Source organism: Tricharina praecox (genome assembly GCF_024521635.1).
Source record: "Tricharina praecox strain CBS 144465 chromosome Unknown BZA05scaffold_7, whole genome shotgun sequence".
Lineage (NCBI taxonomy): Eukaryota > Fungi > Ascomycota > Pezizomycetes > Pezizales > Pyronemataceae > Tricharina > Tricharina praecox.
The window spans coordinates 1,392,671-1,409,486 of record NW_026250409.1 but is presented as its reverse complement, the minus strand read 5'-3'; the positions used below and the strand labels follow the sequence as shown (position 1 = coordinate 1,409,486).

At 56.0% G+C, this 16,816-nt stretch overlaps 7 protein-coding genes and 1 non-coding gene across 8 annotated transcripts; 5 read left to right on the top strand and 3 right to left on the bottom strand.

Moving 5' to 3' along the window:
* Positions 1-446: 446 nt before the first annotated feature.
* Positions 447-1,528, top strand: BZA05DRAFT_254799 (PAP2 domain protein). The gene is made up of 3 exons (XM_051480073.1): positions 447-625; positions 714-903; positions 973-1,528. The coding sequence occupies exons 1-3, from the start codon at positions 569-571 to the stop codon at positions 1,389-1,391; spliced, it is 666 nt and encodes a 221-aa protein (XP_051341423.1). The 5' UTR covers positions 447-568; the 3' UTR covers positions 1,392-1,528.
* Positions 1,529-1,560: 32 nt separating this feature from the next.
* Positions 1,561-2,778, bottom strand: BZA05DRAFT_334515 (pyridoxal phosphate-dependent transferase; the record flags this gene model as incomplete). The annotated part of the gene is made up of 2 exons (XM_051480732.1): positions 1,561-2,442; positions 2,497-2,778. 2 exons carry the CDS (start codon positions 2,776-2,778, stop codon positions 1,561-1,563), a joined length of 1,164 nt encoding a protein of 387 aa, XP_051341422.1.
* A 203-nt stretch (positions 2,779-2,981) lies between these two features.
* Positions 2,982-5,489, top strand: BZA05DRAFT_254809 (uncharacterized protein). The gene is made up of 2 exons (XM_051480074.1): positions 2,982-3,215; positions 3,294-5,489. The coding sequence occupies exons 1-2, from the start codon at positions 3,207-3,209 to the stop codon at positions 5,403-5,405; spliced, it is 2,121 nt and encodes a 706-aa protein (XP_051341421.1). The 5' UTR covers positions 2,982-3,206; the 3' UTR covers positions 5,406-5,489.
* BZA05DRAFT_254785 (checkpoint protein Hus1/Mec3) lies at positions 5,450-6,663 on the bottom strand. The gene is made up of 4 exons (XM_051480072.1): positions 6,514-6,663; positions 6,349-6,454; positions 6,278-6,290; positions 5,450-6,220 (listed from the first exon to the last, which is right to left on the bottom strand). The coding sequence occupies exons 1-4, from the start codon at positions 6,554-6,556 to the stop codon at positions 5,495-5,497; spliced, it is 888 nt and encodes a 295-aa protein (XP_051341420.1). The 5' UTR covers positions 6,557-6,663; the 3' UTR covers positions 5,450-5,494.
* Positions 6,628-8,110, top strand: BZA05DRAFT_435143 (uncharacterized protein; the record flags this gene model as incomplete). The annotated part of the gene is made up of 4 exons (XM_051486358.1): positions 6,628-7,625; positions 7,827-7,913; positions 8,018-8,054; positions 8,088-8,110. The coding sequence occupies exons 1-4, from the start codon at positions 6,759-6,761 to the stop codon at positions 8,108-8,110; spliced, it is 1,014 nt and encodes a 337-aa protein (XP_051341419.1). The 5' UTR covers positions 6,628-6,758.
* A 3,782-nt stretch (positions 8,111-11,892) lies between these two features.
* Positions 11,893-11,995, top strand: BZA05DRAFT_t118. Its single transcript has one exon. It is a non-coding gene; the product is annotated as a tRNA-Glu (tRNA).
* A 1,094-nt stretch (positions 11,996-13,089) lies between these two features.
* On the top strand, positions 13,090-14,394 carry BZA05DRAFT_393158 (uncharacterized protein). Its single transcript, XM_051483189.1, has 2 exons — positions 13,090-13,251; positions 13,316-14,394. Exon 2 carries the CDS (start codon positions 13,511-13,513, stop codon positions 14,249-14,251), a length of 741 nt encoding a protein of 246 aa, XP_051341418.1. The 5' UTR covers positions 13,090-13,251; positions 13,316-13,510; the 3' UTR covers positions 14,252-14,394.
* Positions 14,395-14,521: 127 nt separating this feature from the next.
* On the bottom strand, positions 14,522-16,271 carry BZA05DRAFT_254773 (ankyrin repeat-containing domain protein). Its single transcript, XM_051480071.1, has 3 exons — positions 16,165-16,271; positions 15,975-16,042; positions 14,522-15,923 (listed from the first exon to the last, which is right to left on the bottom strand). Exon 3 carries the CDS (start codon positions 15,848-15,850, stop codon positions 14,711-14,713), a length of 1,140 nt encoding a protein of 379 aa, XP_051341417.1. The 5' UTR covers positions 15,851-15,923; positions 15,975-16,042; positions 16,165-16,271; the 3' UTR covers positions 14,522-14,710.
* Positions 16,272-16,816: the final 545 nt, after the last annotated feature.

The following is a 16,816-nucleotide window of genomic DNA, read 5'->3' as shown; positions in this document are numbered from 1 at the left end:
TCCTGTAAAGTGCATTGCATAGGCTGGGTTCGCCGCGCCAATCCGCGGACAATCACGCCCGAGCACTCGCCACCCCGCAGCATCCAGCCTCCACAATTGCACGCAGATCAACCCGTAACAGCGAGCTCGCGACGAATAACGTTCACGATCGATCCATTCTTCGTTCCGGTATACGCGCATTCCATCGTGACCCTCACCGTCCGGCACCTCGGGCGAATCCCACCCGAGCGATTGTTCCGAGCCCCCAGCCCACTTCCCAGGTTACTTGTAACATGCAACGACAAAGCCAGTGCAGTAGCGCCGGATCATTCTTCGCCTAAGTAACCAAAGTACTCGCATGTACTTTGGATGCAGAGATTATCCGTCTGTCTCCAGGATGGAAATGAAAGAAAACAGAAGCGATTCCGTTTGACATAGGCACATACCGAGTGCTACCCTGTGCGCCAAGCACTTACCCGAGCTCCGAGCTCTGAGCGAGCCAGAGTCGAATAAGCTTGCCAACGTTTCCCTCAGATCTAATCGCGCACACGACACATAGATACATAGAATCTAGATACCGCAACACACAATGACCTCCCCTGCGGAACCACCTCTCGCCTCTCTAAGCCTCACGCACGTCTCCTACGTACGTCCGTCCATCCGCCGTCCCCCCACCCGTTCCCGTCCCACCCCCGCACCCCTACCTACTGACACACACGTGCGCGCATACACAGAACCCCGACGACCCCCTCTCGCTCCTCTCAGCATGGCTCGCGCTCCTCCCACAGGCGCTGCTGATAGTCTACGCGACCACGCTGTTCTGCACGCGCGAGGTTGAGTGCGCGCTCATGCTGGCGGGGCAGCTCGGCTGCGAGGCGGTGAACTTCATTCTCAAGCGGGTGATCCGCGAGGAGCGACCAAAGAGTGTGTCCCCCCTCCTCGCTCTCAGCTAGGTGCTTCCGGCGGGGGCTGATGACGGTGCGGGGGCGATAGTGATGCACGGCAAGGGCTACGGCATGCCGAGCTCGCACGCACAGTTCTCGGCGTTCTTCGCGCTGTACATGCTCCTGCTGCTGCAGCGGCGGGGGCTCGGCGGGCGCGGGCTGCAGGCATGGCGGCGGCACGTGTACTCTGCTGCGGCGGTCGGCGGGAGTCTCGCCGTTGCACTGAGCAGGATCTATCTCAACTATCATACGCCGAAGCAGGTGCTGGTGGGCTACGGGGCGGGGTTAGTCTGCGCGGTCGGGTGGTATGTGGTCACCGCGGCGGCGAGGGGGGTGGCCGAAGGCAAGTTGTGGAGGTGCGGCATGGACCTAGGGAAGTGCGTTTGGCTGAGGGATCGCTGCCTCGAGGTGGATTTGGTGGTGGAGGGGTGGAAGGCGGAGACGTTTGGGGGGAAGAAGAGGCGGTGAGAATTTCGCGCATAGTATTCCTTCCCATGCGTCTTCTTATTCCCCCCCGCGGACGCGCTTTTACTGGTTAAAGTACAGAAAGACTAGATATCCTATTCCATCATATGTGTTGAACGAATCCCAAACGCCCTCGTCCCTTGCTATACCAGTTTTCCGTGTACATGATTCCCTACTGCCGTCCCTGCGCAAACTCGTTGATGTACCCCACCAACTTCTCCGCCGCCTCCTTCGGTATCGAGTTGTAGTTCGAGATTCTGAGACCACCCACACTGCGATGACCCTTCAGCCCGGTGAGGCCCTTCGCCTCGGCACCCTTCAAGAAAGCCTTCTCGACCTCCTCCCCGCCGTCGATACGGAAGCAGATGTTCATCCTGCTGCGCACCGTCTTCTCGGGAACAACACGGTAGATGCCTCCCTGATCGAGGGCGTCGTAGAGCATGTTCGCTTTCTCCGCGCTCGCATTCTCCTGCGCCTCGAGTCCGCCGCGCTCCAGGATGCCCGCCATCACTTCGCGGCAGATGTACACCTCAAAGATCGGCAGCGTGTTGTAGAGCGAGCCGGCGGTGGTGAGCGTGGGGTAGTGCATCATCACGGGGGGGATCTGCATACCCAGCTTCCGCAGGGTATCGACGCTCGGCTGCTTCTGCAGGATATCGTTGCGCACCACAACCAGCGTCACTCCCGCACCACCAACATTCTTCTGGGCGCCGGCAAAGATGATGCCGTACTTCTCGACGTCCACACGGCGCGAGAGGATGTTGGAGCTCATATCGCACGCCACCAGGCGGCCCTCGAGCGCCTTGGGAAACGCGGGGAACTCCACGCCGTCGACCGTCTCGTTGTCGCAGTAGTACGAGAAGATGCTCTTCTCCATCTCCTGCAGCGTCCAGCTGCCCTCGGGGGCGATGTGTCCGAACTTTTTGTTCTCTCTGGCCTTCCTGGAGTCGGTCGCGATGGCGACATGCTCGTCACCGAGCAGCCTCGCGGCCTCCTCGGCCGCCTTCTTCGACCAGCTGCCAGTGACGAGGTACTCGGCCTTTGCGCCGGCGAGCTGTGCGCGCACCGCGTCGAGATCGCCGCCGTTCGCCTCCAGCTGCGACTGCACCCAGTAGCCGACGAGGTTGTACACCACGGCCGAGAACTGCGTCGTGCCGCCGCCCTGCATCCACAGCACCGTGTAGGTTCGAGGGACGTTGAGCAGCGAGGCCAGGTGCGCGCACGCCGTCGAGATGATGTTGGTCGAGGAGGCCGAGCGGTGCGATTGCTCGATCACGCCCACGCCCGAGTTCTCGAAGTTGAGGATCGAGGCCGAGGCGGTTTCGAGGACCGAAGTTGGCAGGGCGGCCGGGCCGGCGCCGAAGTAACAGGTTTCTGCGCGGGTGGGCATTTTGATTCTGGTGGGAAGGGTGGATTAGTAGGCGAGGTGGTAATGGGAAGGGTAGGCAATTACTCGGTCACTGCAGGGTATTTGTATTTAGAGTTCGGTGCAAATCAAGTAAACTGACGGACGTTGAAGAGTTTGAAGTCGCCGAGTGAGTCAGTGGTGCCCGCCCCCCCACCATGGAATTCGCGATTTCGCCATTATCTCGTAACCCCGCCATGCAGCAAAGACTTGGCATTATCAGATCATCTTATCACATACATAGACCAAAAAAAAACCGAGACCCGATCTGAAGTCTGCCGCTCGGCCAATGGCTGTCGGCATAAAGAAGATTTCTCCGCAATTCTCAGCCGCAGGGCTATAGAAAGTAGGAAGCATCTCCACGTCGCGTGTCTGCCTGCCCTGTGTCGAATCTCGAAACCACTGCGGTCACAATGGCATTTGTATGCTACCCCTCCACTCAATGCAGACAGCCGAGAATGGAGACAGTACACTGACCCGGAGGTCGAAACAAAAAACAGATACGACTCACCCGGTTCTCGCGCCTGCCGCGGGTTACAAACTACCTCCAGCCCTCGCCCTTCCGCAGCCTGGCAACCGTCTCCTCCACCCTCGGCCCGCGCCAAAACCTGACCGAGAAGATCGTCCAGCGCTTTTCGAAGGACCTTCCCTCGGGCAAACTCGTGCGCTCGGGAGACTACGTCTCGATCCAGCCGCACAAATGCATGACGCACGACAACTCGTGGCCAGTGGCCACCAAGTTCTTCTCGATCGGCGCGACCAAGGTCAACGATACCGAGCAGATCGTGCTCACGCTCGACCACGACGTGCAGAACAAGTCCGAGGCGAACCTGAGGAAGTACAAGAACATTGAGGAGTTTGCGAAGCAGCAGGGAATCGTGTTCTATCCTGCGGGACGCGGGATCGGACATCAGATCATGGTCGAGGAGGGTTATGCTTGGCCCGGAACTCTGACCGTCGCCAGTGACAGTCACTCGAACATGTATGGTGGCATCTCGTGTCTGGGAACTCCCGTGGTGCGCACGGATGCAGCGGCGATTTGGGCGACCGGACGCACGTGGTGGCAGATTCCTCCGGTGGCCAAGGTCGAGCTGAGAGGTGTACTGCCCAAGGGCGTGTCCGGGAAGGACGTCATCGTCTCGCTGTGCGGGCTGTTCAACAACGACGATGTGCTCAACCACGCGATCGAGTTCGTTGGGCCCGAAGAGACCATGGCCTCCCTCAAGATCGACGACCGTCTCGCGATCGCCAACATGACGACCGAGTGGGGCGCGCTCAGCGGGCTCTTCCCGATGGACAACGTCCTGAAATCGTGGATGCTCCAGAAGGCGTCTGAACACAGCTCCCGTCTCGGATCTGCCCACCAACGCCTGACCGAAACCCGCATCGACGAACTGTTCACCCACAACACACTCCATGCCCACCCAGAGGCAACCTACGCGAAGACGCTCACCCTCGACCTCTCAACGTTATCCCCCTTCGTCGCCGGCCCCAACTCCGTCAAGATCGCCACGCCGCTGCTCAAGCTCGAAGAAGACAACATCGCCATCCACAAGGCGTACCTGGTCTCGTGCACCAACTCTCGCGCATCCGACATCGGCGCCGCCGCGTCCGTATTCCGGGCGCAGGGCCCCTCTGCCAAAGTCGCTGACGGCGTCGAGTTCTACATTGCCGCCGCATCGACACTCGAGCAAGCCGCGGCCGAGAAAGCCGGCGACTGGCAGGTCCTTGTGAACGCCGGCGCGAAGCCTCTCCCCGCAGGATGCGGCCCGTGTATCGGACTCGGCACGGGCCTGCTGAAGGACGGCGAGGTCGGCATTTCCGCCACCAACCGCAACTTCAAGGGCCGCATGGGATCGCCCCAGGCACTGGCGTACCTGGCTTCCCCCGAGGTCGTGGCTGCCTCTGCGCTCAAGGGTGTTATCGCCGGCCCGGGGAACTACACGCCCACCACCCCGACGGTGACCTTCTCGACCGCTTCCGCCGTCGCCTCCGCCTCCGCCACCCCCGGCGCGGAAGCAGTAGAAACCAAAACCTCGATCCTCCCCGGCTTCCCGTCGTCGATCGAGGGCGAGCTCGTCTTCTGCGACGCCGACAACATCAACACCGACGGGATCTACCCGGGCAAGTACACGTACCAGGACAACGTTCCCGCATCGACGATGGCGCAGGTGGTGATGGAGAACTACGACGCGGGGTTCGCCGGTATCGTCAACGCGGGCGATATCGTCATCAGCGGCTACAACTTTGGTACCGGAAGCTCGCGCGAGCAGGCTGCCACCGCGCTGCTCGCAAAGGGGATTAGACTCGTCCTTGCTGGCAGCTTCGGGAATATCTTTAGCCGGAACTCGATCAATAATGCGCTCATGACTGTGGAGGTGCCCGAGCTGGTGGCTAGGCTAAGGGAGGAGTTTAAGGGTGAGAAGAAGGCGCTCACGAGGAGGACCGGGTGGAAGGTGCGCTGGGATGTTGAGAGGAGTTGGGTGGAGGTTACGGAGAAGGGCGGGAAGACGTGGGGGATGCAGGTGGGCGAGTTGCCGCCGAACGTGCAGAGCGTTTTCGTGCAGGGTGGGCTGGAGGGCTGGGTTAAGGCCGAGCTCGAGAAGCAGTAGATACCATTTCCTTTATGTTTCTTGGGAACGGAAAAGCTTTTGTTTCCGAAGGAGTTGAGTTGAATATGAATCATGATGGTATACTCCACCTACTCTGCAATGCTATTCATGTAGTACGTAACCACCGTCGGATCCGAATCCGCCTCCTCGGTAAGAAACACGTAGAGGATGATAGCGACACCGTCACAAATACAGGCAACGACCCTCTTCGCCAGCCCGCCCACCTTCAGCACCTTCGCCCACTCCCTCCCATCGACACGCACCTCCGCAAACGCCATACGATCACGCACCGTGCTTGGATGGCTTTCCCTGCCCTCGACATCAGCCAGCACAGGATTCTGCAGGTCGCGCCACTTGCTCTCGACACTCACGTCGGCGCCTCGCAGCGCCATCTTAAACTCAGCATTCATGTTTGCCGCGAGCACGAGCCGGTGCGGCTCCGACGAGAACGACGATAGCTTGTTGAAGCGGTCGGCGATCCCGCGGATCGACGGCAGCGCCGGCAGGTAGATGTGCACATCCGCCTCGGGCGCCCGCGGCTCGACAATGTTCTCGACGGAGGTGGCTGAGAGAACGCGCACTGGGATCTCCTGTGTAACGAGGGTGTTGCCGACGAGGAAGTTGGTCGTCGACGCTGTCGTGATCGTCAGGCAGAGGATGGGGACGCCGTCGGATGCACGCTTGGTCAGGCGCAGGACGGCGTCGGAGGCCGAGGCGCACGAGCGCAGCGCCCGGTGCAGCTGCGAGAGTGGGACTTCGAGGTTGATGATGTTGTTGTTGGCGGAGGAGATGCGATAGTCATCGAAGAGGGTGGGCTAGTGGGGAGGTGTTAGCTCGGGAAGCGGTGGAACGGGATGGCGGGGGCGGCAGACGATCGTTAGGTTGCTTGGAGGGTGTTAGTTCCGGCATAGCTACAGATAGACAGAATGGAGAGGCAACGTACGCCCACACTTGGGTCCCCTCCGCAGCGTGTATCACGAAGCGGATGTCATCTTCGGACAGTCGAAGCCATGCCACCTTGCCGATTGAGCTCAGCGACTGTGTGAGCTCTGCTCGCGGTTAACTAGTGCGCAACAAGGCCCCGAGAGTCATGTAGTTGAATGCGTACTGGTAAAGGTGTTTATATTTCGCACAGAGGTCTTGAATCGCATCTTGTTGTGAATGGAGAAGTAGATTGAGTGCGGTTAGGATGGGTCGGGAGTGAGTTAGCTCATCGAGTGCTCTGGGAGACGCGACTTGACTTTAGCGCGTCACTCTCGCTCGATTCCAAGCCGCAACACCAAAGCGCAGCTCCGGCAATCTCCGTTTTTCCCCTCCTCCCCCACCATCTTGCACGGGTCAATTTACAGCACGATGTCACCACTCCTCCCGCGGCTGATCCGATGCCGGGCCTTCTCGACGACGCCGGGGCAGTCCCCAGCACCTCGGCGCTCACGCGGGTTCTACGCCGCCACATTCATCATCGGCGCCACCACCGGCATCGCCGCATACAACTACACCAGCCCGCCCGCACCACGTCTCAATCCCGACACATTTACGCCCTACACACTTACCGAGCACAAGCCGGTGTGCACCGTTCCCACACACACCTCGATCCTAACGCTCACCGCGCCGCGGTCCTCGCCTCCCCCGTCCTTCGCCCGCGACAAGCTCCAAAGCGTACAGATCAAGCACCCGCAGGTGATGATCGCGAGGTCGTACACGCCGCTGCCGCCGATCGCGGACGAAGACGGGGGAGAGGAGGGGGAGGTCACGCACACTATCAGGATCCTCCTTAAACGCGAGCCGGCAGGAGAAATGTCTCGATATCTATTCACGCTGCCCCGGGAGTCGACCGTGGAGCTACGGGGGCCCCAGGATGAATACATCCTCCCCCCGCCGGATGAGACCACGCGGTTGCTGTTCTTAGCGGGCGGCACGGGTATCGCACCCGCCCTACAGTGCGCGCATAAGCTGCTCGGCGAGTCGAGGACTTCTAGTATGCGCATCCTGTGGGCGGTGCGGCACCGTGCGGAGACGGAGGGCGCCGTGGCGGAGGAGGTGGATAGATTGAAGAGGGCGTTTGGGGGGCGGCTGCAGGTGGGGGTGTTTGCTGATGCGGAGGGCGGTGTGGGGAGGGGGACGGTGAGGGATGGGGTCGAGCAGTGGGGGGCTGCGAAAGTGGTGGTTTCGGGGCCAGAGGGGTTCGTGAAATATTGGGCTGGGGAGAAGGGACGGTGGGTGGGTGGGGTGGAGGAACAGGGCGTGCTTGGGGGTGTGCTCAGAAGCGTAGTGGAGAGGTGCGGGAGGGATGTGGATGTGTGGAAACTGTGAGATTGCTTGATTTGGGGTGGGAGCATCAGGGTGGTTACGAGGGTGTTGTAGATTTGCTATGGAGTTGGCGTTTGGATGGGTGTAATAGATACCTATATACTTGAATAGAGATTCCCTGACAGGGTGATTGCCGATCAACGGATAATCAGCATCCTTCTCGTCCTCATCCTCCTGTTCCTCCTCCTCTCCACCCTCGTAGGTGAGCAAGTCTCACCACTGGCGGTTGGGTTAGAATATTTGGAATTAGGCGGGGGTTCTTTCCTTTTGATAGTGATATGAGGATATTTATAGCTGCATAGATTCCTCGTCACTTGAGCGATGATAGCGAGACTTATTGTGTGTAAAATAAACACAACAAAAGCAAAGTAGGTATTTGCCAGAGTTGGACCTGAACCAAAACTCAATTGCGCGTGCAAGTATCCCAACAGGAGTAGGAAGGTAGAGTAGAGTCCCTCCCCAGCTGCGGATGCGGCCCCCCTCCGCAGGGAATATGTCTGCGTGCGGCGGTGCGGTGCGGTGCGCCTTCATGCTCCACGCAGTGCTCCACGCAGTACGCACTCCATCGCCTCACCCCCCATACCACCCATTGGCTGCCAGAGTGCCAGCGTTTGCAAACTCTGCGTGTGTGCGGGATCGAAAAAACGCAGCCGAAGGTTCTATTGGCTGCTACCCGGAGTGTCTGGCTATTTTGTCTCGTAAACGGCACTTGGAAGTTGCCGCTGATTTCCCGGACGCCTTTGCCGCTCGCGAAGCTATTGTTTGTCGCCCCAACCGCCAAGAGCCAGCGTTTACTAGAGTTCTAAGAGGGTTGACCCACGAGGTCCTGGGACCCGCGTGTGGGAATTGTGGGTCCCTCTTCACGCGAGAGGGGGACCGACGAGTCAAGAGTATCACAGCCCAGAAAACTGCTGGATGGACCCACGACGTGCTTGCAAAGTTCAAACTTGCTCGCCTCGATCCCGAGTTCGGATTGTCGATCGCAAGTGAGGTGAGTTGAGTTGAGTGCATATAGTATGTATGTGCCCTATGTCCAATGATCCATCCAGCATGCAGTCCTTTATGCTGCCAATCGTGTAGAGTAGGTAGTTTGACGGCGACGGCATTCCCCACTGATCGCAAAGCGCAGAGAGGCGGAAGTGAGCGTTTTCCGCTGCTTCCACTTCTCCACTTTGTATGCGAGTAGAGTAGGTCTGGTGTTTTGATAACCTAGCCATAGCCATAGGGAGTTCATATATGATTTTACGTGATGCGGTGTTTTTCTTCTCACTGTCGATTGACAATCTGTGATACTGACGCCATAACCAACTCCGCTGTACCAAAAAGGGCCAATAGGGGTATTCAAAGTGAGTGGAGATGGCCATAGGTATCCAGAGAAAATCCCATACCGAACCATACAGTAAACATCTAGATAACTGTACTCCGCGCAAAAATGTCAAGGGTGTAGCCGTGCCTGAAAAGTGCACTTTACTGCAATCCCCCACGTGCCCAACCGCGCCAGTCAAGCCTCATTGATGATTGTCGTCCATCGAGACTTTCCATCCTAGCCACGCTGCTGCGCACGATCACCTTCATCGACGCTACCTGCTGAAGCTATGAACTCCATTAATATTCTGTAGAATACAACACACCCGCAGACCCACATAAATATTAAACGCCTGCTACAGAGGTTTTTTCTTCTTCCTTTCCTCTTGCTTGTGACTAGTAGGTAATAGACGCAGCTGCACTGTTCGTGTTGGATTTCTCCATGCGCATCTGAATAGGACTCGTACATACCATACATACATAGCTCAGCCATCGATTGGAACACCCTGTCCGTGCGTTTATGTCGATACTCTAGATGCGAGTGACGTGGTAAAACCGAGCTCGCGGCGGAGAATGCGGAGAACGCGAGTATGTGCTGTAGAGTAGAGTAACTACCGTGGGAAACAGGAAAGATTGTCGATCCGCGGGATCTGGGTATCGTTCGTTTTGCACATGCATGCACATGCAGACACCCCATCCGAGCCAGATAACCACCAGCAGCAGCAGCATCGTCACACGGAAACCACCGTTGAACTTTGGGACGTTAAAATCTCTACGGGGCGCGAGTTTGCATGGTGTTTGTATGGCGCTGGTGGGCTCCCTGGAAGCAATCGGCGTTCACATAGGACATACCTAGCCACTACCGGTATGCTGCTCAGGCCGCCGCCGCCAGAACCATTGGCACTGTTTGGCAACACAGCAACAGGCGCAGGCGGACTTGAAAGTTTCCGGGCGGGCAGGCCGTGTACCACCGTATCGTACCGTTACGCAGCCCTTCTGGACTAGATTTCCTCGGTTCATTCCGAATCGGATCGCTGCTGTGTAGCAGCCAATACCATGTGCCGAGAAATTAGAATCAGAACCCGTCGGGCCGGGAGATCCATCACCCATGCCATACCGTATATGCTCTACCGTTCCGAAACATTGCCGGACTGCGTGGGGAATTTCGACCGGCCTGGCTTCGGGCCTTCGGCGAGATTTCGCTTTACGAAACCAGTATTCGACATAGTCCAGTCCGTCCGTCCTGGGCCTCGGACCGGACTGGACTGTATCTCGGCAGTCCGTCCGGGAGCGGTGTTCGGACGGACTAGTCCAAAATTTTCGGAGGTCAGGACCGACTGCAGTCCCCTCCAGTCCTTGGAATCCATGGACGGGACGGATTACTTTTCGGCGGTCCGTCCGAAGGGCCGAACCGGATCTTGGCAGACCGTCTAGTCCGGATTGCAGTCCCAACCGGACTATTTCGAACACTGTACGAAACAGGCATAGGTATGCGCCGATGCGCGCGGGCTGCAGATATACGAACCGACTCCGTAGGTTCGCTCGGAGAGTAGGCGGTCATGGAGCATCACCCGTCGCTTCGGTCGTGGCCGAACTACAATTGCTGGACTGCACGGTGGTGGAGCAATGCGTAAAGTTCATGGGCCCTGAGAGTCTCTACCTCATCAGCTGGGGATACAGCAACACGGCGTACATATGTACAAGGGAACTTGATAGGTTGAAAGGGATCACAGAGCATCACGGGATCAATTGGATTCAGTGTTCGACATTGTCCGGTCCGGACTGCAGTCTGGACTGGACGGACTGCCAAGATCTGGTCTAGTCCGGTCCCTTAGACGGACTGCGTAAAACTAATCCGTCCAGTCCATGGATTTCGTGGACTGGGTGCGGACTGCAGTCCGTCCTGCTCTCGATTTTTTTGGACTAGTCCGTCCAAACATCGCTCCCGGGCGGACTGCCACGATACAGTCCGGTCCAGTCCGAGGCTCAGGACGGACGGACTGGACTATGTCGAACACTGTTGTCGTCGGTGGTGTGCGACGCTCCAACCGCGACAGTTAGCAGACCCTCTGCGAGTCGCTATTCAACATCACCGTGCAGTGGGCCGTCATCGCTCCATTGAATCTTGCCGTCTGTGAAGTTGCAGACTAGCGGGTTTTGCAAGGGCTCTTTGCCAATGCCTCTCCAATCCGACAGGCGTGACGAGGAAGAGAGCACACACAGAGGAGAGAGAGAGCGGAGGTGAGGGGTTAACCGTCTACCTATTCAATAGATGATGATCAAAAAAGAAGAAGAAGCAGAAGAAGAAAAATAAGAAACCCCGTCATGCCCACCAATGTTGATGCCCACTACTGACCACATTCGTTTCCTCCCGCCGACAGCTCCTACATTACTCCGTCACACGGGCATTCGAGGATCTTGAGCGTGGCCGAGTGATCCATCGATGGATCTGCACTCGCGCATCGACGCTGATCGAAGCTTGGAAGGCCCAGATCGATGGACCCTTCCTCCCTCCTCCTCTCTTAAGTTCAACATCCCACTTCGAGATCTAACCTCATCGCTACGACACGAATATCTCGGAATATCCGGAATATGGCTTTTCCGGCAATGTTTTGTCATTGAAACAGTTGAAGTTCAGTGTCTAGTATGCCAGCGAGTACCTACTAAAAAAAGGTACGGGTACCCAATCCCCCTAGGATAAAACTTACAGCTACAAACAAACGTTCCTTGATAATCTTCCTGTTTCATCCGCGTCTTAGTACTCCCACGTTGCTCTACCTCTCGGTGCTGAATACGTCACGACTAAAAGCAGTTCAGATACGACACTTTGAATTCAATGACAATCTTACTTTTCCCTTTTGATCTTTATAGATCCGCCGTGGTGTAGTGGTTAGCATTGGTCGCTTTCATCTTTGACTCCATTCGAATTGAGAAGAAGTGCCGACTAGACCCGGGTTCAATTCCCGGCGGCGGAAGAATTATCTTTTTATTTTTCTTTTTGGCCTTTGTCTGTCTGTCCGGTGATCCCTTGACCGTCCCGGAAATGAAGGCTAGTTAATAATGAAGGCTAGTTAATGGCCGAGCTCACCGGACCAACCTATGCACCCCTGTGGAGATATGCCGAATTCCGTTCCGACGATCACGGTGAGATAGGTATGTTGGAAAGTGGAGTCCGATGTTCCAACATGATTACTCTAGTTGGCGGCATACCGGTGGACTCTTGGATTACCGGCGTTCGGTATTGAGTACTGTGCCGTGCATGGGCGAGACGGTGAAGGCGATTTAAAGTGCTCCCACAGCGTTTCAGACATGCAGTTAATTTATACAGCTCTTTGTTCCTTTAATCCTCGTGGTGGAGGCCGACAATAACGGATTCACGAGATATCACTCAATACATCTAGAACATCACACTCGATAAACCCAGTTCGGAGAGGACGAGCCGGTCAATTCGTCTCAGCGCTCTCGGTATTAGTTACGAACATACCACGCATCATGATCACCTACATATCGTTCCATTTGTACGTTGCTGTAGCTACTAGCCCACAGTGAATACATAAATAATCATTCCAACGCTAGCACCGCCACAACCACGCTTATGCCCAGCCAGTCTTTGAATATGCATGTATCCATTCAATTTCAGGCTCCCATGCCAGGCTGAGTTGTGTGTTGCGGTAAAGGCCCTTATGTCACAAACGGATTTAGAGTGGCTGCTTGAGCCTTGACTGGTGCCTGGCCTTAGTTACTTACCGGACCCTGGGGCCTGCCGTATGCCGGCGCGGCGTGCATGCTTGGCCATCATGCTATGCAAGCACCCCGCTGAGCTTGCGGACTCGGCGATCGGCATCCCGCTGGCAATTATATATCCGAGACGTGGATGTAAAGATAGATAAAGAATGTGCACTCTCAATCAGCTACCCGCACCGCGTGATGCATGTACCATCACACGAGGACTCAGGAGTCCCGTAAATACACAGGCATTCCATTGTCCATAGGTATCTTGCACAAAGGAAGGTTTCAGGTGAGTCCAGAAGGAGATCCCGAGGGAGACGGAATGCCGATCGTTTTAACTCCGGCGAGGAATCTGAACATGCTACATATGGTACTTTTGCCAATCAAACCTGACAGATGGCTTGGGATCCGGAGTAGACTCGTCACTCCCCAGCCCTCATGACACAAGCTCGACAAAGGTCGACCCAACATGCTCGAAAATAGACAACATAAGCGTACCTAACTTCTAAGTCCTTAGTTAGTGTGGCACGGCTACACATGTGGCGCGGTGGAGCACTGTGGGGTACCTTGTCCGTATAGTACCACCCGCACGGACCGGGATAGCCTGCCGGTGAGGTAGTATGGACGTTGGTGTATAAATCGCCTGTTCCCGCCTACCACTTAACCTCCATCTTCACCTTGCAGCTCCTCCTCATCCATTCACATCTAAGATCATACAGAGTCCAAATCCACCGACCTCTCCACCACCTCAAATCGATATAATGCAGTTCACCCTCTCCACCGTCCTCTTCCTGGCCTCGACGGTTCTGGCCCTTCCGACACCGCAGGCCACCAACGCCCCCGCCCTCGGTTTCACTCCCGGCCTGGACAACATCCCGGACAATTGCATCGCCAACCCCTCCTTCAACGCCTGCCCCGCGCGTCTCCCCAGCGGGAACGCCCTCGTCACGTCGCTCAACGTGGTCATCAACGACGTAACCGGCTCTGTCTCGAAGCCGCCCAACATCATCTTCGCCGGCTTTAGCCGCGCCGCGTCCGGCACAGGCCTTAGCGAGTCCTCGACCCTGACGATCTTCGACTTCCCCGCCGGCCACACCGACAAGAAGTGTCGCTTCCAGCTCGTCAGCGACGCAGGCGACAACACCGCCGGCAGCCCGAACATCTACAACGTCTGGAGCTTTGTCCCCGGCAGCGGCGAGGCGACAGAGTCATCTACGTGGTCCAACAAGCCGGCGAGGGACCAGGTGGTGGCCACTTTCATCCTTAACGAGGCCGATCTGGCGGCTACGACCACGAATGAGAAGTTCTTGCACAAGTTCGTTTATGGGCCCGGCGAGGGGTCGACGAGGGTCGAGGAGCCGTTCCCTTGTCCCGCTGGAGGGAAGATTGCATACGAAGTGGCTGGGGCGATCAAGGCGCCCAGTGATGGCGGGCCGATGAACATCGGAGGCCAGTCGGGGCTCGGGATTGAGATTATCGGACTGGCGAGCAAGTGGGCTTGAATGGCTACTCTTCTACCGTAATGTATAACCGGACTAGGTTTTATTTTTTGTTTCTGTATGGCTTTGGGATGTATTCATAGAGTTGGCGTTAGGTTTACCACATGTAATAGCGTTGTTTTGAGGGGGAACATTAATTAACATACCCTATAATATTAGAACTGTATCTTTAATTCAGCGTCCCGAATCGTGTATCGGCATCGATAGCCAAGTATTGGTGATGGTAGATGTGATTCGTCTCGTTCATTGCTATTGTTAGGCCCAAACCGATGACCCTCCTTCTTCAGGAAACACAAGAAGCAGTAAAACGCCCACTGGGACCGAGCCATGCCCCAAGCAACGAACGGAACGAATACGATGAAATTTGAGTCACAGGAACGAGAGAGCGAAGAAACACCAAATGCTGAAATACCGAGCCTTCTCGTATATTGAACCGGGTTAAAATCAAGCTCGTCGAGGTCGTTAGTGAGCAAACCTGGTAGTCGGAAACCTTTTACTGGGCTTCTTCATGATACTCTTCAGCTTGGGAGCCTTCTTGAGTTCCGGTTTTGCCTGGGGAACCACATCCCAGGTGACGGGGTTCACGCCGAGACCCATCAGCTCCCGAAAGGTGATTCCCTGCGCCAACCCGCGCTCCATCCAATTGAGTTCGTATTCGCGCCTGGCAGCCAGAAGCGCAACGCACGCCCAAAAGCCGCGCTGTCCCGCTCGGATAAGCGGAGTCATGTTGTTGTCGTCTCTCCTCTTGGGATCGGCACCCCTGGCTAGCAGGTACTCGACCACCTCGGCTTCCCCGTTAGCAGCGGCACGGTGGAGCGCTGTCTCTCGACGGTTCGTCAAGAAATCGATCGAGTTCTTCCGCCGCTCCAGCTCGGAAACCATAAGCTGGACGGCTTCGAGTTTGCCTTGATCCGCGGCGATGTGGAGGGCCGAGACGCCGTCCTGCGAGAGGTAGGTAACATTTGCGCCGGCGTTCAGTAAGACCGTCACTAGCGGTACAAAGTTCTTAGCCACGACAGCATTCTGCAGGGCTGACCACCTCTGCGAAGTCCAGTCGACCGCGTTGCAGTAGGCACCGCACGCCAGATAGTACTTGACAGCCCCGAAAGACCCGGCCATGGCAGCACCTAGCATAATGTAGATGCGAGGATCCCTTGGATAATTATAATCTGGAGTCTGGTAATCGACCAGACGATCCCAAAGAGCTGACAGCAAGAGGCGATTGATCTTCTTATTCGTGACGCAGAGGTTGGCCAGCGTTCCGTCCGGGACGTAATCGGAAATCCTGAGAATAAGATTCCTATCCAATCGTAGGAAGGGCTGGAAAGTCTGTTTGTGCTGTCGCCACTCGGAGTCATGGCTTCGTCTGGAACAATGATGGGTAAAATGAGGTCTTGGGGTGTACTCGAAGACGGATGATTGCACTTTGGTCGGAAATGGCGCCTTTACCTTCTCATCCTCCTTCCGCTCCTCATCCTCCTTCCGCTCCTCATCCTCCTCCTCATGTTGGCTATCGTCGCTCGCCAAAATTATCCTGGTCTTCTCATCCTCGAGGAAGTGCACTTTTCTGGTCCGAAACCTCCTCTTCAATGCGGGAAACATCGTTCGGTCCGGGATGTCGGTATGGCTCGGTCTTGTACCCGTGAATAGTATTTCTTAACACTCTAGGATAACTCTAGTTTGCGACGGGTTAGCAGATACTAACCTGTTGGATACGTTTACTTACTTCGAGTTCAAGGCACTTGATACAACCGATGATGCCCGGAGAAAAGAAGAGCCAGCGCAGCTTATATGCTTCATTGAGTCAGCGAAAGCCACGGGTGCTGAGTGAGAGCTCCGATCCCAGCCTCCGCAATCACCAGTCTTAAACCCCCATGTGGGCAGTGAAAGATAGGCAAAGCAGCGGGTTTACTAACGTTAAAACTCCGTATAAAGGTTTCGATGAGTCTGACGACTCTTAGGATTGAATTTCCCCGTTCAAATGCTGTTGTCTGCTATTGAGAAGATTCAAGAATTAGCTGCGCGATCCATGAGGAAAGGCAGGTGAGGTTGAATAGATCCCTTACTTGGTCTTTTCTTTCTCCCTCGGTTCATGAGCCGAAGGTTCTCGTCGGCAATTTTGGAAGTAAAGACCGTCGGATTTCGAGAGGCTCGTGAATAGTCGGAATATTGCCCTTTGCTGAGTATCCGAGGTATCCGTGTGGAAGTGTAAATAGAGTCGCACAAAGTAGATGGTAACTTATTTTACCGGGAGACCGAGAAGTTACTCCAAAGTCTTTGCGGGGGTGGATATGTGATTGTGATTAGGATGGATAGTAACTGAGGAGAAACGTAGAAAGAGTGAGTACGAGAGATGAATTTGAGTGGAGAAGGATAGATTTCTGTTCGCACGAAAGAGGGTTGTTTGAGAAGGGGTGTGTTGTTTGAGAAGGAGTGTGTTGTTTGAAGAAACGAGTGAAGAATGCAGCAATAAAGTTGTGATTTGTGCCAAGTCGAAGGCAGAGAGGTTGCGGTTCTCAGACCGTCAGCCTCGATGATGGGCCGCGCAAGATAACAAGAAGCACTATA

Coding starts and splice junctions, on each gene's coding strand:
- BZA05DRAFT_254799 (XM_051480073.1), top strand. CDS start 569: ATGACCTCCCCTGCGGAACCACCTCTCGCCTCTCTAAGCCTCACGCAC. Junction 626..713: donor GCCTCACGCACGTCTCCTAC/GTACGTCCGTCC, acceptor GCGCATACACAG/AACCCCGACGACCCCCTCTC. Junction 904..972: donor CCGCGAGGAGCGACCAAAGA/GTGTGTCCCCCC, acceptor CGGGGGCGATAG/TGATGCACGGCAAGGGCTAC.
- BZA05DRAFT_254785 (XM_051480072.1), bottom strand. CDS start 6,556: ATGCGATTCAAGACCTCTGTGCGAAATATAAACACCTTTACCA. Junction 6,455..6,513: donor AAATATAAACACCTTTACCA/GTACGCATTCAA, acceptor AACCGCGAGCAG/AGCTCACACAGTCGCTGAGC.
- BZA05DRAFT_393158 (XM_051483189.1), top strand. CDS start 13,511: ATGCAGTTCACCCTCTCCACCGTCCTCTTCCTGGCCTCGACGGTTCTG.
- BZA05DRAFT_254773 (XM_051480071.1), bottom strand. CDS start 15,850: ATGTTTCCCGCATTGAAGAGGAGGTTTCGGACCAGAAAAGTGCACTTC.